This window comes from Parambassis ranga, chromosome 24, assembly GCF_900634625.1.
Source record: "Parambassis ranga chromosome 24, fParRan2.1, whole genome shotgun sequence".
In the NCBI taxonomy this organism is placed as follows: domain Eukaryota; kingdom Metazoa; phylum Chordata; class Actinopteri; family Ambassidae; genus Parambassis; species Parambassis ranga.
Window position 1 is genome coordinate 3,502,034 of NC_041043.1, and position 22,452 is coordinate 3,524,485.

At 40.5% G+C, this 22,452-nt stretch overlaps 2 protein-coding genes across 2 annotated transcripts in view; both read right to left on the reverse strand.

Moving 5' to 3' along the window:
* Nucleotides 1-1,375: 1,375 nt before the first annotated feature.
* opn8c (opsin 8, group member c) lies at nucleotides 1,376-4,180 on the reverse strand. Its single transcript, XM_028397884.1, has 4 exons — nucleotides 4,078-4,180; nucleotides 3,405-3,698; nucleotides 2,978-3,309; nucleotides 1,376-1,879 (listed from the first exon to the last, which is right to left on the reverse strand). The coding sequence occupies exons 1-4, from the start codon at nucleotides 4,178-4,180 to the stop codon at nucleotides 1,376-1,378; spliced, it is 1,233 nt and encodes a 410-aa protein (XP_028253685.1).
* A 1,110-nt stretch (nucleotides 4,181-5,290) lies between these two features.
* Nucleotides 5,291-22,452, reverse strand: part of ppp2r5a (protein phosphatase 2, regulatory subunit B', alpha isoform) — a 30,411-nt gene continuing 13,249 nt past the window's right edge. The window contains exons 2-13 of the mRNA XM_028397557.1: nucleotides 22,140-22,336; nucleotides 15,919-16,020; nucleotides 15,240-15,332; nucleotides 11,281-11,411; nucleotides 9,667-9,726; nucleotides 9,448-9,556; nucleotides 9,081-9,134; nucleotides 8,878-8,928; nucleotides 8,667-8,786; nucleotides 8,411-8,538; nucleotides 8,003-8,104; nucleotides 5,291-7,495 (exon numbers count right to left, since the gene is read on the reverse strand). Of these exons, the coding sequence (XP_028253358.1) occupies nucleotides 7,243-7,495; nucleotides 8,003-8,104; nucleotides 8,411-8,538; nucleotides 8,667-8,786; nucleotides 8,878-8,928; nucleotides 9,081-9,134; nucleotides 9,448-9,556; nucleotides 9,667-9,726; nucleotides 11,281-11,411; nucleotides 15,240-15,332; nucleotides 15,919-16,020; nucleotides 22,140-22,336 (1,400 nt within the window). The 3' untranslated portion in view covers nucleotides 5,291-7,242. The remainder of the gene's footprint in view (nucleotides 7,496-8,002; nucleotides 8,105-8,410; nucleotides 8,539-8,666; nucleotides 8,787-8,877; nucleotides 8,929-9,080; nucleotides 9,135-9,447; nucleotides 9,557-9,666; nucleotides 9,727-11,280; nucleotides 11,412-15,239; nucleotides 15,333-15,918; nucleotides 16,021-22,139; nucleotides 22,337-22,452) is intronic.

A 22,452-nucleotide genomic window follows, 5' to 3' on the forward strand; every position in this document is an offset into this window, starting at 1 on the left:
TCGGATCATGGACTGAATAAAAATTAGCATATTAGGACTCTAGGTTCTGAAAACACATTTGATTATCCTGCTAATATAGATCCGATCCTGTCCCTTCTATCAATTAACAAAGCTCACATTCACAGCATCAGATTCTTACATTTGAAGAACAGAACCCCTACATCTTGCTTTGTGCACATCATTTCCTCTCTCTGCAGCTGTACTGTGTGTAGTAGTTGCTGCCTGTCTTGTGTGATTTTCTGCCACTTATGTCAGTCACTTATTCTGCTGCTGCTCTGCTGCCCAGCGATTTAAGAATAACCTTTAATTTTGTCCTCAGACCTGCAGTACTTCCGAGGCAATTTAACGTAAACATACAATATATACAAGTATATACAAGTCACTAGACACATTTTCACAGCAGCAGATGAAGGACGTGCTGGGTACGTCACATAAATCCACTATTAAGAGAAAATACGAATTACTGGCTTAACCTACGTTCAAAATGTGACATCAGACATGTAAAAATCACAGGAGGTTTAAATTCACAGGCCAAAACTCTGTTTAATGAGGTAGATAAAAACACAGTGACGTCAGATAACATATTGTAAATATTACACATATGTCAACAGATTTCTTCTGCTGCTGCTAAAATAAAATAACAGACCTCCAGCTGTACAAGTTTACATAAATGTAAGTCACAACATCAAACACACCACTATACAATGTAGCAGCTACAGAGAACACAAACAGCTTCATACACATTACAAATATAACAGCAGTGTGTGTTACACAAACACAAACATTTTACACACATCACAGTATGGAGCAGCACATTCATTTCTGTTAATATTGAATGCAGGACTTATGGTCCAATATATTTATTCCTGCTCCGCTGTGTGCATAAAGCTAAATATAACAAAACATAAACATAACATTAAGACAGCTATGAAACACCCCATAACCACAGGTTAGTGTGTCCTAAGCATCAACATTTAACTCGATCAAGGAGAACCACACCAGTTCAAAAGCGTCTCTCAGCAGCAGCACACAACAACGGCAACACAAAGGCACAGAGGTCATCACTGCAAGCTGGTGTGTTGTTTGGCCAAAGCAATACAATATGCAGAATGACACGCACATGCTGGATCTTTATTATTCAGTTTCACCTCCTCATGGCTGCACATCAGCCCTCTGCTCATTCTGTTTCGTTACCATAGGGACAACCTTTCTGTCAAGTTATTCAACTTATTCAAGACACATCATCCCGTTTTATTTATTATATATATTGATAATTCTCTTATTTTTGGAATCTTTAATTGCCAAAACCAGCAATGCTGATAATTTTCCTCAGTGAAACAGCCCAGGTGTTTTGGTCCATGGCTGTGTGGAGCTGTCATATAGAGACAGACAGGGAGTTCTCGGGAAGCTTTTTGTCTATGATGGGGGGGTTGCTCTTTGTTGAGGACCCCCAGCAGATGTGCACTGGCCTGCCGTTTGCACCGCTGCTGCCTGCCTGCAGGACTTTACCTTTGGACTTGCTCATGTTGTGCGTTCTGTCCTGAGACACGTTCTTCTTTTGAAAGCAGCCGTGTTCCTGCAGCTGGATGTGGATGGGACAAGGGGCCTGATGGCCCGTCGTGATGTGGATACCCACCCGGTTTCCCCCGATCTGCTGGTAGAATGAGAGAAGCAGGCAGCGCAGCTCCTGCTGGAAGGTTTTGTTGAAGTAGAAGTAAATGAAGGGGTTGTAGATGTGGGAGCATTTGGCAAAGAGCGCAGGGAAAACAAAACCTTCCGGAGCCATGTACCGGTGCTCCTTGTGGAAAATGAAGAGGAAGGACACCACAGTGTAGGGGGCCCAGGCAATCACAAAGCCAAAACTGATGCAGAAGAACATCTGGAAGAGGAAGTAAGAGAGTGGAAGAGACTTAAAAACAGAAACACAGTGATTCATCTGTAGTAACTCTGGAAACATGAGGCACGTTTCCCAGGAGACCAGCTATTTAAAAAACAAACCTGTGGTCCTATGATTAAGCAATGGCCCAATTGTCATGTGAGTAATACAGAAAAGTGACAGCGAAAATAGAAGTAGACACCGAAAATACCATTTTGTTCTATTTTCAGTAGCAAAGCACACCTCCCACAGACTGAGTGAGGGCAACATGGCTGCCTTCTGTAGGGAAACCTAAATTAAAGGCAGCTGGACTCAACAGTGATACTCAAACATTACTAAAGAAGCAGTGGTCCATAACCATTGTAATGTGAGTGACATGTAAGGTTATGTATGTATGTATGTATTATGTAGGTTATTATGTACATGATATCTTTGCCGGGAAGATGCTTGAGGCGAAGCCTGAAGGCTACAGAAGCTTTGAGACTAAATAAAGATAGCACAGCGCCGGGCTGTAGAGGGTCATAGCTCTTTTTCCTGGAACAAACACAATGTTACTAGAAATTAATCCATTTTTATTTCCATCTGTGTACAGGATAAAATGCATTACTTTTCACCAATGTACAGGGTCATAAAGTATCTTGAAAAGCTCTATATAAATAAATGGCTTATTAAATTCCCCTTGTGGATCCCTTGATTTGAGGAACAAAAGGCACATTATCAAATAAAAAAGGATGCTAAATGTCATCTATAAAAATCTGGAAGCTCTTCTCCTTTATTTTTTGCCACAGTTTTAACACAATGCTGCCACTCATCTAGTTTAGTAACCGCAGTAACTTCTGCATCCCGTGACATCACACGCATACTCTCTATTTTTAAATATTGTGATACTTTTTCACCATATTACATCATACAAACGTATACACAAGTGTTAAAGGCTCAGTGTGCAGGATTTAGTGACATCTAGTGGTGAAGTTGCAGATTGCAACCAAACGCACATCCTTCCACAAGTGGTCCCTGAGTAGCATTAAAAACAGGATTCATCCATTGAAAGTGTTCATTTGATATGTTAATCAGGGACATACGTATAAAGTTTAAACTCACCATGGAGAGTCTCTTTTCAGTGTGGCGCAGGTTGTTGCGGATTCCTCTCGCAGACAGCAGGTAGGAGAAGTGGGACACCTTGTAGAGGATGCGACACTGCGAAATGACAATGAGGAGGACAGGAACCAGCGTGAAGCAGGCGAAAGAGCAGATGACGTAGAACGCGTCCTTCGCGGAGGTGTGATAGCCCCTCCAGGCGATGGTGCAGGACAGGCCGTAAGGCTCTGGGACGTACTCGCCCCAGCCGAACAGCGGAAAGGAGGACCACACCACAGCCACCAGCCAGATGGCGCAGCAAACCAGGCGGATGTTGGCGCCTTTCAGCCACACAGCTGAGAGGAGAAACAAAACGTTACATACAGTTCAGAAGACTTTTTCCTCACTCAACTTCTAAGCAGCTAATCTTAACAACAACAACTGCCCTTACCGTAACCCAAGCTGTAGCAGGTCTTTAGGTATCGGATGATGCTGATGGCGGCGATTGTGAACATGCCGCACAGGCCAAAGATGTAGCAGCCAAGGCCGTAGTAAACACAGGTGATGTTTTCTCCCAGCCAGGCGTGGTTAAAGGAGGACAGGATGGAGAGCGGGTAGAAGCAGATGCAGCAGAGGAAGTCCACCACAGCCAGGTTGACACACAGCAGCTCTGAGCCCACCATCTTCTTCCTCCTACGGCTGCAGATCACCAGCACCAGCCCATTCCCCAGCACAGAGAGCAGGACTACACAGCAGAGGAGAGGACCAGGACTAAGAGAGGCTGCACAGATCTGAAGTGATGACTTGTTAACTGTCAATGTTCTGATTGTTCTGACACAAACACTTTGGAGAAATACACAATAAAAGGTCTAAAACACACAATCATACAAAAATAAAATAATTCACAAGACTTGCACAAAGACAATATATGAAATAAACTGACCAGATAACAAAAGGTGAAAAAAACATTTCTCCTATTTCTCCTAACTTTAAAGCTTCTCAAAAGAAAAGTCAACATTGCATAAAGTTTAAATTAGTTAATTTTAATGAAATAACTTTTAAAACAATAAAACGTACACGTTTTGGTTTTGTCTAACTTTCGCAGGGATAAAAGGGCGACCTACCGACGGAGAGGATGGTCAGCCCCACACATATGTCCGCAGCCGGGGTGAGTTTGGAGGTGAAGGCAGAGAGGGTCCGGTTCTCATCAGAGTAGTTCAGAGTCATCGCGCGTCGCTGCTCCTCAGGCTGTCTGCAGGTAAACAACCAGGAGCCGGTCCTGTCCGTCAAAGAGAGGAGCGCGCGCCAAGGCTCACTTTCTTTTATGCTGGCGGAGCGTCGCCTAGGTAACCGGAAGCCGTCTTACTACTAAGGTAAACAGACCCGAAGGGAGGCAGTGAACAGATGATTGACTGATCACTATAGTTATGATGTTTTCTCTTTTTTTAAAATGACGAAGAGAGTACCAAATGTGGAAACAGGCAAAAAAACAAATAATTATAATAAAACAGTCTCCCATCCATCCCTCCAGCTCATCTCAAATGGTTGAAAGTTTCCAGGTATTTTGTCTATGCTCACTGTATTTCCTATAATGCTGCGCTGCATGTGTAATCCCCGTAAACGTACAGATTAGCCTCATTCATTGTGGTCACAAAGAAAAGGAACTGAGGAGACCCCTACAGAAACAGAACCCAAAACCACCAGGAGGTTTGACCAAGCCAATGATCAGAATCCTCCTGTTTCAGACAAAATTAATTCATAAAAAAATACATCCAGAATCTACAGTTAATTAAGTATCTTATTAAATTAAATATCTTCTCAAATATCACTGGTTCACTCCTTTGGTACAATTTGCTCTAATGGCAGTTTAAGTTATAATTATCTTGCTCTGTCATGTGAATTTTTCTAATCATGTAGATTTGCTGTATTATTAAAGACTCGTCTGGTCTTTCAGTGGTTTAATTTAGTGTATGTACACACAGTTTCTACTCTCAAGGTCATAATCAGCAGTATGTAAGCAACACAGTCTCATATAGAATGTTTACAGCTCTCATTGCATGTACACAGTACGGTACTTGTGGCCCACCATACCTATTTAAAAGCTCTATGATTACGTTGTATGTGTACTTTATGACACTTTGTTCCATTTGCAGCTATGAATTGTCTTTTTTTTTAAAAAAATCTCACCATCGGTCTGAGGTTTTAAAGAACTATTTAAAGAAATATATTTGTCACTGTGGTTCTGGAGTCTTTAAATGAAACATCTTGCGCCATCTGCTGACCTCCATGAAGAACTACACTCCTATGAGTAAATGAAAAGGAGACCGGTGGTTAGACTTTGAGTAGAAAGATAAAGTAGACTTTATTTGATGGTGAAACCTAAATAAGATCTGTGATTACAAAACAGGTTCCCCACATAGACCCTTTAAACTTCACAGAGGCTGGAATGCTGTACTGACAGAAAGGCATCAGAAAAGACTGGACCTAAAGTATGAAGTTAAACATAAGAGAGCAGACACCGAGGTTCAGAGGGAACAGCGTTTCATTCAAAAGGTTGTTCCTATCATCTATGGCAGTCATGTTAGGTTACTGAACACATGTATCAACTCTCAACAGAAGAAACTGGAGAATGAGACTCAGAAACAGGCATTGATGGTACTGACTGTAACAACAATGCTGTTACGTTATTTTCTTCACTACGTCGTAAGTTTTGTTGGGTTATAAATCAAATAGCTGCACAAGAGCTAAGAAGTCATTGAGAGAGAACCATTTATGTTTCTATAACCATTGACTGCACCACAGAAACATTACACTGTACATAAAACCTGAAAACTGAGTGGCATGTCCCTTTAAGTAGCCTCTGATCTATACACATACGCCACAAATATACACTCAAGCTCATCATGATCCATCAAAAACAAACTCTTGTCAATACTCTGGAAAAATATAGCACTATTATAGTACTGTTTTAGGTAGGCAGTTCAACATTATGGTAAATATGTGACCCCCTTTAATGTTCAGCGAATGCCAGTAGCCAGTTAGCTTAGCTTAGCAAAAGACTGGAAACACAAGTTTCATATTTTTTCACGAATTAAAATAAATGTGTACATTTTTTTGTATGCCCATAGACTGTGATTCAGTGCTGGAAAATTAGCTAGTGCTAGGATGAGGATGTTAGCTACCTAATGAAACAAAATACTCATCCAAATTACCAGGGCTGGTCAGCCCCTTCATCAACTAACTAACAAACTACTAATCAGCTATCATCACAAAGATCTATATGCTAAGTTACAGCTGTTTTGCTTGTGCTGCATGTTGTCTAGCTTGCGAAGCTAACTGGCTCTAACTTCATTCAACCACTAATTTCACCTCTTTGAATGTAACAATATTTCTCAAAAGAAGTTGAACTATTCCGGTCATTTAACTCATTCTTTAAAGGCGCTCTCTCAATACTTTAGTGTAAATCCTTTGTAATATAAATGAAACATTATCATAACTATTATCTTCATGTTTTCACCCAGATTAAAAAAATATTTACCAACACCTGAAACACAAAAATAGACCCACATATATAACATTTACCCACACTGTTAATCAGTTTTTAAATCAAGTCACTTCCTGATTTATTACCTCACACCTGGGATGCATTTCCTAATGATTTTTGGCCATGTAGCTCCTGTTCTCTCTCTCTCTCTTCTAACAGGAAGTGACTGTCTGCTGGTTACGTCTGCCCCTGACAATGTCCACGTCTCTATACTCATCAACACTATACATCTAATTTTGGGTCTGGTCCCATCGGCCCCAAAAAACCTCCCAAAAAAATCTGCCATTCCCTTCTCTCGTTAGGTTTGCACCCAAGTGTTGGCAGCGAGGAGGAAAAGCACATTAAAAATAGACATCTTTAAATAGCTATTCAGCTTTTCTAAGTGCAGCACAATCGGAAACATTAAATTCAAGTCATTATTATTCTCTCCCCTCTCGTGTATCATACAACGAATATAATGAAAGAAAAATTCAGTTAAGAAACTAAATGTGAAAGGATAAATCTTTGATCAGACAAATAATCAATATACTGCAGCCACACTGTAACATCCAAAAATAGTTTTACATTGAAATTATATATATATATTTATATATATAATTTTTTTTCTGCCAAGAAATGCTGCCGTTCTAAGTGTCACTCTAAGAAGATTTAATATACTGCTGAGGTGAAATTTGTGTTTTGACGTTTCCTCCCCTGGCGGTCCTGAAGGCGGCCGTTATCAGATAAAAAACTCCAGCATCTGCTGTCATTTGGCACATGGGGAGCTCTCCATGGCCGCCGCGCTGATGTCAGCATCGTTGTCGTCTGTGGTGATGGCAGCAGCATCAGCGCTTTTGTCCTGCTTGTCATCATTGTTATTGTTACTATTGTTGTTGTTGTTGTTGATTTGGACACTTGGGAGGCCGTGGCTGTTGTTCTGCACCAGAGGGGCGTTGCTGAGCCTGAGCTCATCCAGCTTCTTCCACAGCTCATCCCGCTCCTGCTCCTTCTTCTTCTCCCTGGAAAAAACATAACTCATCAGTGCATCATTTTGTATGGCCAGTGTGAGGTTTATTCTAATAAGCAGAGCCGTAGGAGTCATGATGTACTCAGTTTGCTTTGACTCTTCCTCAGTCCTGCATCTAAATAGACATTAAATCAATTTGCCTGAGTGGGCGTGGATTTACTTTTGACCTGGCACTCATATTTGGCTTTTATTTATGGAAACAACATCTGGTGTGTTGGCTGTAGCATTTCCTGCCAAAAACCGAATATCAAGTAGAGACAGAATATGTGTGTTAACTCATTTATCATGCATATGACTCAAATGGATAAACACATTGCTGAATAAAAGTAAAGCCTGAGTCCTCATATAGGAAGGCAAAATACACATTTTCAACATTAAACCTGTTCAGCTAAAAGCAGAACGATCAAATCAGTGTCATACAGACCATGTAGAATAAGTCTCTGGTTTTAGGGTGGATTTAGTGGATGACATGAGGACAAGCATGGATACTGTTACTTACCGCTGCCTGTCTGCTTTGTAGGAGGATGTCAGCTCATCAAACAATGTGCAGTTCATCTCCATCAGTGTCTTCAGCACGTTGTAGACCAGAGCTACGATTGTCCTGGTACGCAGCAGAGACACAATGACATCAGAAACACACTAACACATTACATATGCTAAAAGATGAGAGCTGTCTGACAGTTCAAAAACGGGGAAACAATCATAGACGTACAATAGAAAAGCCCCTAGTAAAAAATTATGAATACAACAACAAAATAAAAGTAGATTGAGGTGGACCGACATGCCAAGAGTAGGCACTGCAACAGAGGTGTGAGAATGAAGGGATTGACAGAGGAGATGGGTTTTCAGGAGCCTCTTAAAATGTTCAGGATTATGTAGCATGTGATCATGAAGGGATAGTACTCACGGGTTCCAGTGCTCTTTGGAGATTCTGTAGAGGCTACCGAACATAATAGGAAGGACCTTGTCAATGTTCTCCTCAATGAGGCTGAGAATGTACTCGTTATTCCAGAAGTACAGCGCTCGCTCTGCGACCTGTGAGGACAGAGACAGTCTGATGTAAAAGATATGGTCATTTTAAAGGATGTAGTCTGTTCTGTTGCCTAAACTGTGGGTGGACAGAATAGTCTTCAAAAAAACATTTATGTTTGTTGTGAATGCACCTGAAAATGTGGATTGGCCACACATCTAGAAATCTGTTTGAACAACGGCTCCTGGACTTTTTTGAATTGTGTTGGTTCAATGACGTCCAAAATCTCTTCGATTTCCCCCAGGAACATCACCTGATTGGACAAGAGATGCAGAGCATTAAAATGTGCTTGACAATAGACACAGTTGTTAAGTGTGCAGAGTATTTATAGACAGGCACAGAACCTCCTTCTGGCTGCAGGTTTTAGGCCAGAATTTGAGCAGACCACGGATCACCTGCAGAGAAAAACAACATTTCTTGAGAATTTCTCATGTCTGTGTGAGTGGGTGGTTTTCTAGCACCCAGTACAAATTTCTCTGAAGTATAGACCAATTTAGCACTCCAGGCTTTGTGCTTTGAGTGGGTGGAATGATAAAAATAAAAGTACCGGCTCTGTGAGCGTAGGATCCTTCTCCAGAAACTGGACCACACAATAAGCCAGCTGAGGAGCACAGAAGGAAACAAACTCAAAATGTGTGGAGGCAGTGAAGAAAGACAGTGACACACATACGCATTATGCACACATACTGTTGGAACAAAAGCCATACCTAAATCTGACAGTAACTGAAGATACAGTACATTAAAATCAATAAGGCAAGTATTTTCATTTCTGAGCCACTAGAAGGTGCTATAGTCCAGAGATTACACAATGCTGAGACATGACATGACACTCCTTTAACTCTAGATATTATCCATGCAATGACAAAAAATAACAATAATGGATTGGACACTGGTTGATCAGCAGTTTCTTCTACCTGTGCGTGGAAAAGGGCCAGTCCTTTGGCTGTGTGTAATGGGATGAGCACCTTCATCAGGAACTGCTTGTGCTCTGCCTTCAGAGGCAAAGCAAAACCGTTGATGATACTGTAAACAGAGACACAACAAGATTAAAGACAAAACAGCAACACAAACCTGAAACATGGAAAGAATTTCTGACAGACAACCCAAAAATATTCTATTTACTCAAAACTCACCTTCCCAGAATCTCTAGCAGTTCAGCAACACCATTGAAGTGCTCAGTCTCATATATGAACCTGCAACAAAAACACATAATTAATAATATGATAATTATGAAACATGTCACTCTAAAAGTACAAAGCACAAAATCACACTGATAAAATAACCGATGCAGACAGCTCAGTTTTTCTTTAAATATTGTCACTCTGATTTGGGAATACATTAAGTAGACACACAAAACTCTTACATGACAACTTTGAGCAGAATGATGTAAAGCTGAAACCAAACAAAAACTCATAGCGGGCTGCAAACACATGGAGGGATTACAGATAAACAGAATGATCTGTTTTAGAATTATCTTAAAAAATTCAAAATTCATCTGAACACTAAAAGCCTCTTATGTAAGGTAATGATCCATACAGTGCGTCACTCACTTCCTCTGTTTGCTAATGTATTTCCATCTAGCAGTGCAGGATTGGTATGTACAGACAGAGCTTGACAACTGTGGCACTATTTTTATCTTCGATGGCAGATGGTCAAAGTGGGTGCACCCGTTTTGCCACCTTGCCTGTTGGAAACGACATCAAGTGTCCCCTGTTTCAATCATCTAAAGCTCATTGTCACACAGCAACAGGAGCAGTAAATATGCAACACCATGCTGCTGTGAGTAAGTGATGCCTCCAACTGAACATGTTTACTTCTTTCAGGGCCTAAAGGGCACGAGGGAGTCTGTCATAAAAGTAAGACCAGACCACTTCACACCAAAATATCATAGAGATATGTCAACACTCCCTCAGACAAAGTGTCTTTTATAACCAATGGAGAAAGACAGTAAGTAATAAGCTTTAGTGGATCAAATAGTTCCAGGTAATGTGGTGCCGAAGGAGCCATGGACCCTAATCAGCCCAGTCCAGCATTAGGGTTTACACTGCAGAGTAGGATCCACCTGGCTCATGAGGTGATGTGAGAAATCAATAACTCTCCACTTGACCCACAACGAATTAAGCTGAGCTAAGCTGAGCCTCCTGGTTGGTCTTTAGCCCCTTTCTGACAGCCTCACCATTTTGTGTGTAAGATATAGAAGCAGGGCACTGTTATGTGTGCTTTGAGCTGGCACAGAAGCACATTGCTGGACTGGTGACTGTATGAGGAGACAGAGCTGTAACTGTACACATCTGATGATAGAACACCGGCATAGGGCCTGTACACTGAGGTAACATTATGCGTTGTTTGAGGTGGGTCCTTTTTAAATCAGCCTCCAGTTCTCTATCCTGAAATGGAATAATTCCTCTCACTTTCTCCATCTCTCAGTCTATAACTTGTGGTCACAGCATATTTGCATACAAGAAGCTGAAAAGTTTAAAACTTTAACAAACATGACACGAAATTGCCATATTTGGTCAAACATATACATGTTACTGGCTAGCTGTACTAGTACTAGTGTGCAGCTAACCTGATTTGGACAGTACCACAGCACCACATCACACCATAGTCCCTGATAAAGTTAAGATAAAAGATTGTGTAAATCACACTCTACCGATCAAATCTTTCCAAAAAACCATAGTAACTAGTTTATGTAAAAAGAAAGTGATTATAATATCAAACATGTATCCTGGCTGCTGCTAACTTACCGCAAGAAAATGTTGTTGATTTGCTTCCTGATGAAGGCTCGCAACCCCAGAAACTTTCCATAAATCCGATGCAGGATAGTCTTTAAGAAATCCCTCTCTCTAGGATCTTCACTGTCGAACAGATCCAGCAGCTGCAAAGAGAAGGGGCAGTTGTCAGTCCTGATCCATCATTACAGATGAGTCAGTGACTCATTTGTAATGATGAGAATAATTATAGTGTGAGTAGCTTTTCATGGTCTGTTGTAGTTTTTGCTACTGAGCATGTGACACATTCAAGGGCTTTAGTGGTAAATGCAGGTTTGGAGCAGTGACTGAAAATGCTGTGATGTGCTGCTCTGATTAATAAAGGAGAGGCCAACCTAATCAATCAATCAATCACCGTTTGAGCTGAAGACAGAGCCTGACACATTTGATGTCACAGCAGTTACCCTATGAGTCACTCGGTACACTGCTTTAATGGGCTTGCTATAACACTGTAGCTTATGAAAGTGTAATAATTCCTGTGACGTAGGTACAGGCTCATTTTATTTCATGTGATAAAACGCTGCTGGAAACCCTAAATGGTGACATTATGTTAGTAATAAGCATTTTAATATCAATTTTCTCTATATTACCAAATCCTGGGTCAGAATTAAAAAAAATAGATAAAACTTAAACATGCAAAATGTGAGTTTTGTTGAGTTCAGGGCAGTGAAAATAAGCTTAAAATACAACATGATACCTTAATGTGCTCAATTTTAAGCATTTCAGGCAATATAGCTAGTTGCTAAGTCGATTTTGTGAGTTGTTGTGCAGCTAGCTCCTTGTAGATTGTCAGGGTTTCTTGGCTGAAAACAGAGTGAGTACAGGTTGCTTTGAAATCCCTGGCATACAACAGCTATTTGGAACATACTGTTGAGGGCACCAGTGCCACTGATTTCAAAAGGATTGTGTTTCCAGGCTCGATCAGCATTGGGCTATGCTACTCATTCTCCACTAGCATGCCATCAGCACCTTGGTGACAGGTCTGGCAGTCTATTTTTAACCATGCGTATATCCAGGAAAAGGGGTTTCATGTTAGTGCACACATGTTTCTGCTGTACTGCTGATTCAAACACATTCAGCTCAATACAACTAAAAGGTGCAACCAGCCTTTCTCTGTCATGCTGGTATTTAACATGTTTTGTGTTTTTTTGTACCCAATTACTAGAACTAGCTATTGATGATGTAAAAAACTGCAGTTCCTGTGATGGCCTTCAGGTTGGATCAGAAATAGTTGATTTGAGGAATAGTCATCTATATGTGAAGTCTAAGCTGACCAACCATGACATAAAAAAGTACCAAACATATCAACAGCAGAGTGTTTGTAGGAGTTAAACATGCAATCTGCTGTCTTTAACATATGCCTTTCACCAAGGTATTTATAATCTATGTGGAGTCAGGACATTGTGTACAGTACAGTAAACTAATATGCGGAAGTGCTTTATAGCCAGTAAAGGATTTAGAGGGAAGTGATAAAGCGTGCTTGTTTATGTGTCAGGTATCTGATTCTGTCAGCTAAGTCTCTCTTTCTTTTCTGCATTTACCAACCCTATGTCAAATTTACTTTAATATCAAGCATGTATATTGCAGAATTATTTAGTCAAATATCAAAGTCAAAATATAAACAACACTTGCTGTACCATGAGGGGTTAAACCAGCATTAGTGCTGAAACAATTAGATGATTGATGGAAAATTAATCGTCATTTGGTCCTGATCTCTCAGCTGCACTTTAAGCGAAGCCGAATCTGACTTCTATTATCAAGCAAAAGCTCCCAGTGTACTCTGACAAACTGTTTATGCCTAAGGTTAATGTCAATATTCAATCACAACAGGTCACACCAGAACTGAGATTTCTCAGGAGCCTGCCCAGGATGAGATAGACGACAAAATAAGTCGATACAGGCTACATGTTGTCCATTTGTATCTAAACTGTTAGTTTTGATGTGATTGTTTAAAATCCTGACTGTGATGACTGTCAAGTGAAACAGCACACAAATCAAACCTCAGGCTTTCACTGACTCTGGCAAGACAATGCCATATTAAAGGGTCATCTGTCCTGCTTCAGTGCACAGTGCCAGGACTGTGTTAGCACATAAAAATGCTGAGTGTGACTTCTGACCTTCATGTGATTTCATTTTGTTAGGCGATTAAATGTCTTTACTTGTAGTAAGTGCAGGCACGGAAAGGTGCCGACAGGGATATCAGGTTAGATATATATATATATATATATATATATATATATATATATTGAATGAGTGTACTCTGTTACATGACTGCAAGCAAACAGAGCTGCATACAGACAAAAAAGCAACCTGAAACAGACCGAGCCAATAGTTGAGCGGTTAGGATGCCGTCAGCAGTGAGTCCCTGGTTCGATTACCTTTAATGGACGTCATACCCCTGCTCTGTTGCTCCTCATTTCCTGTCTGTAGTGCATAACAGCCTCTTAAAAATACACTAACATGTGGTCAAATTTGCAGAGTTGCTGCCCAAATGCAAGATCAAAATGTGTACACGAGTAGCTGGTAACTGCCATATACTGCATTCTGTGCAGTATGGCTTTAACAAGACAAAGCTCCCACACACAGCTGAAGGGAGTTCAGATGTTATTACTCACTCACCTCAGCTTATGCTAGGCTTATACTACAGGTCACACCAAATACTTAAAGAGAAATGTAAGATTTTCTAATCTCAAACACGCACCTGGTACAAGTGTTGAAAACACATTAATAGCTGCCAGAAAAGGCTGAATGAGTCAACGGAAGGGGAGAGATTGAAGCTAAGTCTACAGTAGTATGCTAACTTTAAGGGCTACAATGTATATCATGCTAAAAATCAACCTTAAAGTATGAATGTAATCAGCCCAGCTTATCAAAAATTGTTTGATACTTATTAATGTCCTGAATACACTGTGAGCTGTGCAGAGGGTTAAACACACATCATAACATTTTACCAATGCTCCTTGACAAAAAGCCTAGACCACATGCCTCACCACATGTTCTGCTCCTAGCTCCACAAATGGTTGTTTTCCCATGGTGATGCCTGTTTTCTACAACAGCTGTGCACTAGTTGATCCAGCAACACTAGAGAAGCGACTCAAGAACTAAAAAAAGGATAAAAGAAACAGGCCTAATCTCATTTCTAACATGTGGCACAGAGAGCCACTGAGACTATACTTTGTTCTGGATTTGCACCCTTGTGATTCATATCCCCTTCACATGCTCACAGGTTGCTTACACATGCTTCAGTGTGCTTTTTTTTGTGCTTTTACTCAACCATTTCTAAAGGGAGGGCCTGCACAACACAAGTGCAACAACAGAAACACCTTGATGTAGGTATTGCTCCCTGGTGGCTTCTTTTTGGTGATCTTTTCTCTAAACACAAACTGCAGAACCTCTTCCTCCTTTAGGACTGCTTCTACTATCTCATAGGGATATTTGTGGACCTGTTTCTATACAATGTGTCTTATGTCAAGTGAAAGGCAGCCACAGGCCTTCTCATCCTGCCACCCAAACCTCCACTTCATTCCCTTTGCTTCGACCACACTTCACTTCTCTCTTCTTGAAGAGTAAACAACAGGCAGCTATTTAAAGCTTCCCCAACGACATGCTCACATCATGGAAAGTCGGACCAGGCACCTCGGATGTGGCCCAGCCAACATTCCAGGCCTTGTGGTCCCCATTAGCTGCTACTTTGCAAGAAGTGGAGCATTCCTGCAGTAGGTGGGTACTGTGCCAAGACAGACGCGAGACAAGCTCCAGCATATTAATGGTTTGACTCATCCAACAAAGCATACTGTAGGCTGGTGAACTCACATTATAAAGTGTTAGGCAATTACTGTTGTGGTATGTAGCACATTCACAAACTCTAATTAATTGAAAAACATTTAGACGTGTCAGAAATATGAGTCATCCAAATGTTTAAAAAGGGAACCTACCTGCAGAACAAACTTCTGATCAATATACCGCTTTGCAATGCTGGGCTGGAAATCTGGATTCTCTAAAAAGCGCAGCAGAAACTCGTAGACCAGCTGGAAGATAGAAGAAATAGCAAAAACTTAAATTAAGGTTTGCCCAGCAGACAATTATGTCACCTTAATATTTAGACATAGAGGGTTTTTTTCAGGAATCTGGTACATCTCACCAGTCATCATATCATTAGAAAGGGTGAGTAAAAAAAGTTGAGGGTGAACTGGGAATCTTAATTTTATGATGCAGATAAGAAAAGCATGTATGACAGTGAGAGTTTCCAGGCAAATCAATAAACAGGTTTCTTAGTCAAGAGTGATGATGCTACGGCTGAAAAATGAAAAGATTAAAAGTGCACAGTGCTGTTTGCCGTTAAGTTCTTCCTTTGCAGGAGATAATTAATTTATCTGTGCTTCTCCCTCTCTTTGCACAACTTTTAATTAGAGATAGGCTGTATTAATATGAATTAGTTACCATCTGCAACACACAAACACTGTTGCAGGATGCCTTAAGCTGAACTTTGTCAATTTCAAATTAATAACCCAATTAATCAGGGCACCCTTAAACAGGAGGGAAAATCCACCAGTGCCACCTTTAACTTAGAGGGACACACAGAAGGACAAACAAGTGCAAGTTTCACATCCTTACTTGGATGTGAGGCCAGGAAGCCTCTAGAGTGGGTTCATCCTCTTCTGGGTCAAAATCTGGATTATCACTCGGCGGAAGAGTCCGGAAGATGTTGGTGCAGATCTACAGAGCACAGAGAAAATCTTATTAATTAAAAAAAACTGATAAGAGATATTTTTTTCTTGATAACCTAGAAGTTGCACTTAATCTAAACATGCAACAAGAAACCACAAAATGTTTAAACAATTATTCAATTTCTAAGCCTCCACACAAGAGGCTCTAATATTACAAGTCTGTTACTACGATTGGCTGCCATTCCTACACATGATCCTCCTCTCTTAACCACACACTGTACATAGTGTAGTGCAAATGAGTACAGTCTTCTTATAGCGTGACAAACCTCTAAATTTGGGTACAGTTCATTTGTATATACCTCAAACAAATCCTGATGACAAGTACTGAAATAGATCACTCTTTGGGCAGGTGGTTTGTATGTTATGTATTTAGTTTTCCAGAGAATAAAAAACTAGAATAATAACAAACATACATGAATCACACGAATGGCAGTTTGTTTATTGGAATGGACTATTTGTGTTTAATTCACCTGATAATGTTCTATACTGTGACCAAAACAGGAAGGAGCTTGATTAAACCACTACCAATTCTGCACCTGTTGCAGCTGCCCTATTAAAATTCTGTACAGAAGACAATCGCTGTAGACGGGTCACTGCCACCTCTATCCCACCTTGTTATTTTTAGCAAGGGTAAATCCAAGAGTGACATATTCGGCAGCAGGGAGCTGGAAAAGCCAGCATTATGTGATTGGATGCATGCTCACATACTGAAGTGATAAAGACAATATCAAATTAACTATTGGCAGCTGGAAAATCCAACTGACACTAATGGGAGAGGAAAGCCAGCAGAGGAATTTGAAACTAGACAGCAGCCAAAATTCTGCCACGCTGAGGAATACACAGAAAAAAGCCTCTGCACCTGCTGGCAGCACTGTCACAGACCAAGTAAAAGTAAAACATTAATTGGTGTCCTACTAAAACATACAACTAATTGGAGCTTGTTACACAACACTGAAGAGATCAGTCAGTGAACTTGATCCTTTTAAGAGGAAGATCTACAAGTCCTGAGTGTTGGTTGCCAGAGGAAACAGGAGTGCATGGAGCCATTGTTATGCGGTTCTTTATTGCTATTTTTTTCTTCCATGCCTCAGCTTGTTATAATAATAATACTATTGCAACATAAAACAAACAACTTTTTGTTACCTTGCCACAGAAGATGATTGAAGCACTTTCCTGCTCACCACAAAATGGAAGAGAATAAGACACAAGCACTACTACACTGTCTTAGAAGAGCGAGACATGTTTTACTTATGGCTAAAAAAAGTTCACCTGTGTTTTTTTCAATTCTTTAAAAAAACCACAAGACGTTACAGTCTGCTAGAAATGCCGATCTACAGTACCCAAAGAAGTATAGCTGTCTTCTTCACCAACCTGTTTACCTTCACTTCTGTCACCCATATTTCACCACAGCAGAAAAGTTAGATGCTGTTTGCCAACCCTGATATGTTCCTTTCTATTGCAAAGAAAAAATCAAGATGTACTATATTTTCTCTCACCTCTTTTTTAAGGCAGTCTGCAGTATTGTGGATTCTTTCAGCCATAATAATCGTGTAGTGAAAATCTTATATTGTGACTGATTTCACAGTTACATTTCTACATAACAGTCAGTTTGAAAAGCTACACATAATTCATAGAAAAAAATCTCTGACATGCTGCTTTAGAATTTGTTATTCATATTTTTTTTGAGAACTTGTTTTGTCAGCTGCTCTTGCAAAGTCACTGTATTTTTCCCTGGAACTGTCCAGAGATGATGAGAGCTATGTAACATTTCACATCGCCCTGCTGAAAGTGTCTACTGAACAGAGGTAAACTACGTAACTATGCCTGGTTTGCTGTAGCATCTCAACAATCCAGATTTAATTTGCTCATGTCTATCTTTAGATATTAGCTGAAAGGAATTGTAGTAAGCTTGATCTCATGCTGCTATAGTTCATTCACTCCAAGGAAGAACAAGCCTTCCAGCTCATCACTGTTTCTCATTACTAAGCTGTTATTAGCCTGTGCGTCCTTCCTGTTACTTCAGAGATGTCTGACTGCAACCATTTTGTTGAAAAGGCATCTGGCAATGATAATCAACTCATTTACATCAAGCAAGCCATCCATGCTTAGCCAAACATCAAGACAACCTGCTGATTACCTTCAGTGTTTAAACAGAACGTCTGTCTTTGGAGCTACACACGTCCAAGTCCTCTGCCACTATATCTCACTGCTTCTTTCACAATAATATTGCCAAAGAACACACATTTAACATCACAAAAGAGCTCCACTGTGAGTCCACTGAGGATATTCATTTGGCTGTAATTCACACCAATTACAGGTTACATAATTTAACACAAACATCAGAGGGCTTTTTAACTCCTGCAGTCACTTCACAGTATTGAAAAATAACAACAGTTATTGGACAAAACAAGAGGAAATATTGTGGGAGGACAGCAAACAAGGGAGGCGTGTGTGAAATGATCATGAAGACGAGAAAGGAATTGCTTATTTGTGTGACAGAAATGTGGCTGCAGATGAAAGAGATGTGCAGCCTATGATGTGACCTCTGAGTCTGATGGTACTACACCTAGCAACGCAATATATAAAAGATAGAATGATGAGGGTGTAGAGTCCAACAGTAGCAAACACTACAAAAAAAGTGTAAATTAAAATAAATAAAAGAGGCATTAGGCAGATAAACCTGCAGTCTTTTCCACACTACCCACTCCAGGAAGAGTTCAATCACAACTGCCAGAGAAAGATGATTTTATATAATATACTACTAACACTAATTACTAGGGATGCACCGCATTTTCGGCCACCGAAACAGGATGTTGTTGCGATGACGCTCCAGCATGTCTGCTGTGTCTTTTCTTGCTCCATTTGAGCAGCTAACCAAAGAGATCCGCTCCTCTGATGCATTTGCAGCAGACGTTATTCCTTTAAACGCAGCACAAAAGCATCTTCTAGGCAAAGAGACAGGCCGCAGAGTGTAAACGATGAAAAGTACACTCGTAGTCCGTCAGCATGCATTTCACTGCTCGGCTTCTCTGCACTTCATCACGGCATTGATCCGCGCTATAAAGATCATCCTTGGATGTGGGAATAAAGCAGCGCACATGAGAAATGATCCAGGCCACGTGGATGTGTAGAACCTGCTTGGAGACGGGGAAGCGCACAGCGCGCCCTCGCTGTCTGATGTGTTCAGTCAGATCCTGCAGTAGAGTGCCTCAAAAAAATCAGAGACAGGCTATTCTGTTCTGATTTACTATGTGACATCAGATTTATTTTTCTGCTGGCCATTTTTTTAATTTAACAAAATGTTTATTTATGCACTGACCCTATTTAAATAAGATGTACACATAATGTACACATGAGTGGGGTCAAGCCAAGTTATTTTATTTTATATTGTGCATTGTTTGAATGTGCTAAATAAATATTTTGAATTGCTTTATTCTTTGAAACATTAATATTAAGTTGTGCATTTGAAATGCATTGATTTTAGTGAGGTTAGTACACAGTTATAGCCATAAACGCAATGGTACTAATAATTGGCATAATACGGTTTGTTTTGGTGTTTCGGTTTTCGGCCTTGGATTCCTCATTTTTGGTTTTCGGTTTTTCATTTCGGTGCATCCCTACTAATTACAGAGTTGGCGAAAGAGGTAAAATCTCCTTTCACATAGATGAGAAACCTTGCTGTTGTTACTTCCAACAACCTCAGTGATCAAAGCAGTCCTCCATGCAGCAGAATAATGGGCAGCACTTTAAACACTCACCTCTTCATTATCATGTGATGCCAAGCATGTAGTATCTGGGAGAGCTATTATCAAGCCAGCTTTCTGAAAGAGCAGCTGCTATTTGTCTAACCTCATTCAGAAAGTTGTCCGTGGAGCAGACACTTGGCTTCTTTCAAGCTTAACACCCATGTTCCTTTTCTTCTTCATCTAAAAACAAATTACGTTATAAAGAAAGACCTCTAAAAAAAAACAAAAAAAAACGACACTATTCCAGGCAACAAACCTGCAAGGCCTGTTGTGTTACCTGTAGTAGGGCTGGGCGATTAATTGAAATTCGATTTCAATTTCGATTTTGGCTTCCTAAGATTATGAAAACAAGATAATCGACATAAAACGATTATTGTGCCAAATGCCTTGCGTGCGTGTTGCTCTCTCTCCTGTGATGAAACATAGCAGCGACACGGTGCTCCGCACCCCGCCCCCCCAAACACAAACAGTAACTTCACTTTCAGCAGCTACTTTAGCTCCCCGGGGGAAGTTGTTTATGACCAAGTGATAAAGGAGCAGAAAAAGTCACAGAAAGTTAAAGTCTCCTCGTCTCCTGCCACCACCTGTCAGGCATCCATCGAGTGCACTCTTTGTAATGCAACAGACTATCCAACCAGCTCCCGGTGACACCAAGGAATCACAGAGGGCATCACATTCATGCTAGCCAAGACGTGCACAATCAGCACCGTTAGCAACCCGGGGTTCGAGAAACTGGTGACTACTTTGGACAGGCACTAGACAAAGTGTCTTAGATTTCTTTTTTTTTCCCTAAAGACCACACGGGGCAAAACATTGACGAAGGCCTGATGCAAGTGGTGGCTGTGTGGGATTTAAAGCAGGAGAACATAGTCACCTGTCTGCGCCAGACCATGTGTTTCTTGCTCAAAACATTTAAGAGGTTTTATGAGGAAGATTGCAGGGAGTCGGAGGTTTTCTCCTACATTTAGTACTTTGGAAAGTTTTCTATTTAAAAGGGGAAAGGTTATTGCATGCTGTTTTAATTAACCCAACTTTTGTTACAAAGTGTGTTACTCCTTTTGGCCTCAAAAACAATCGTATTTAAACATATTTAAGTTGAACATTAATATAATAATCGTACTATACATTTGTTTAAATTGCTCTGAAGTTCACTGTGGCATTGAGTACTCTACCACATAGTTTTTTGTATTTTTTGCATATATGTTATTTTTCACTTTGTTGTAATTTATTTTTGTCACTTTAGCTGTAATTAAACATTAATTGATGTGTGAAAAAGAAAAACCTGTTTCAAGTTCAATAAAAGCCAATTTTCAAATCCATGAATAATCATGATTTCAATTTGAATCATGATAATCGTGCTTATCGCAATCAAATATTAGGTGTTTTTTGCTTTTGGGTTGCTGTGATTTATTATAATTACAATGGTATGACTGATAAACTCTGACCTGGAAGGTTTTGCTGCAGTATTCACTGCCTGTGTTGTCATATGCTGATAGTATAATTACAGTGAACTGTACAACACCTTAAAGTCCTGAATCAATAGTTGCAAAGCATTGCCTGGATTACTGCCTACAGTCCATTAGTAATCTGAAGACGCCTTGACTCAGCTCACCGGTGTTCATCATGATAAGCTGTAGTGTGGTGTGAATCACTGACTACAGGACCCACTGTTGTGTTTTAAATGCTGCACATGAGTCACTATTGTACTGTGGGAGTAAACTGGGCAGCACAGGGCACCTTCTTATGAACACAAATCTATACCATGCCGGCCAAAGATACTCTGTACGGTGTTGCACTGGAAGTTAATGTACTATTGTGTAAGACATCTCCTGTAACAGTCAAGGTGTTGATGTTTCACAAAATCTGTTCAGGAGGAAGGAGGGAAAGGAAAGGGGGGTGGGGATAATTCAGAATATGGATTTATTCATTTCTGTTTACACTGTGGCCTCTGTGTTGAAAAGGTTAAAGGGTATGGGGGTTTGCATGAGGATTATTAAGTTCCTCATATGCTGCTGACTTGACACAGGCCTCCAGCCTGAAGAAGCCACTTGGGGGAGTGGCAAAACGTCTTCAAAAAAACAATCCTTGAGTCCAGTTGCCTCGATTTAAACTCTTGGAAATGATTATGACCTTGATGAATGAGAGCATCCACAGATAGATCAGCCTCCATGTTTAATCCTGCCCAAGTGCATGGGACACACAGCGACACAGAGACGAGGCTTCTTTGCTATTAAATGACAAACACTAGCATTATTTGGGAATTAACTGCAGCTGTTGTGACTTTAAGCTCTGCATGAGTTTCAAACCTAAAAAGGCCAAAGGAAGTTTAGACAAGCATGAATAACGACAAGTGCATCCTCACCATATTAATGATCTCTGGGTATGCAGGCTCCACCAGCACTCCTCTGTTGGTAGAAACGTAGTCCACCAGCTCGTTGAGTGTAGCTCTCTTGATCTCTTTGCTTTTCAGGTCTGTCACAGAGTCCAGGAAGTCAAATAGCATGCAGCACTGTTGGAGTTTCTGCGTGAACAGTTCCTGCTGTTCCGTGGAGGGGGCATCTGGAACCACACATAAGGAGGAAATATGATAATTTACTCATTTAAGAACTGATGAAAAAAATGATAATTCTCTAAGCTCCATGCAGTTCTCTGTGCTTTGGCCTCAGACATATTTC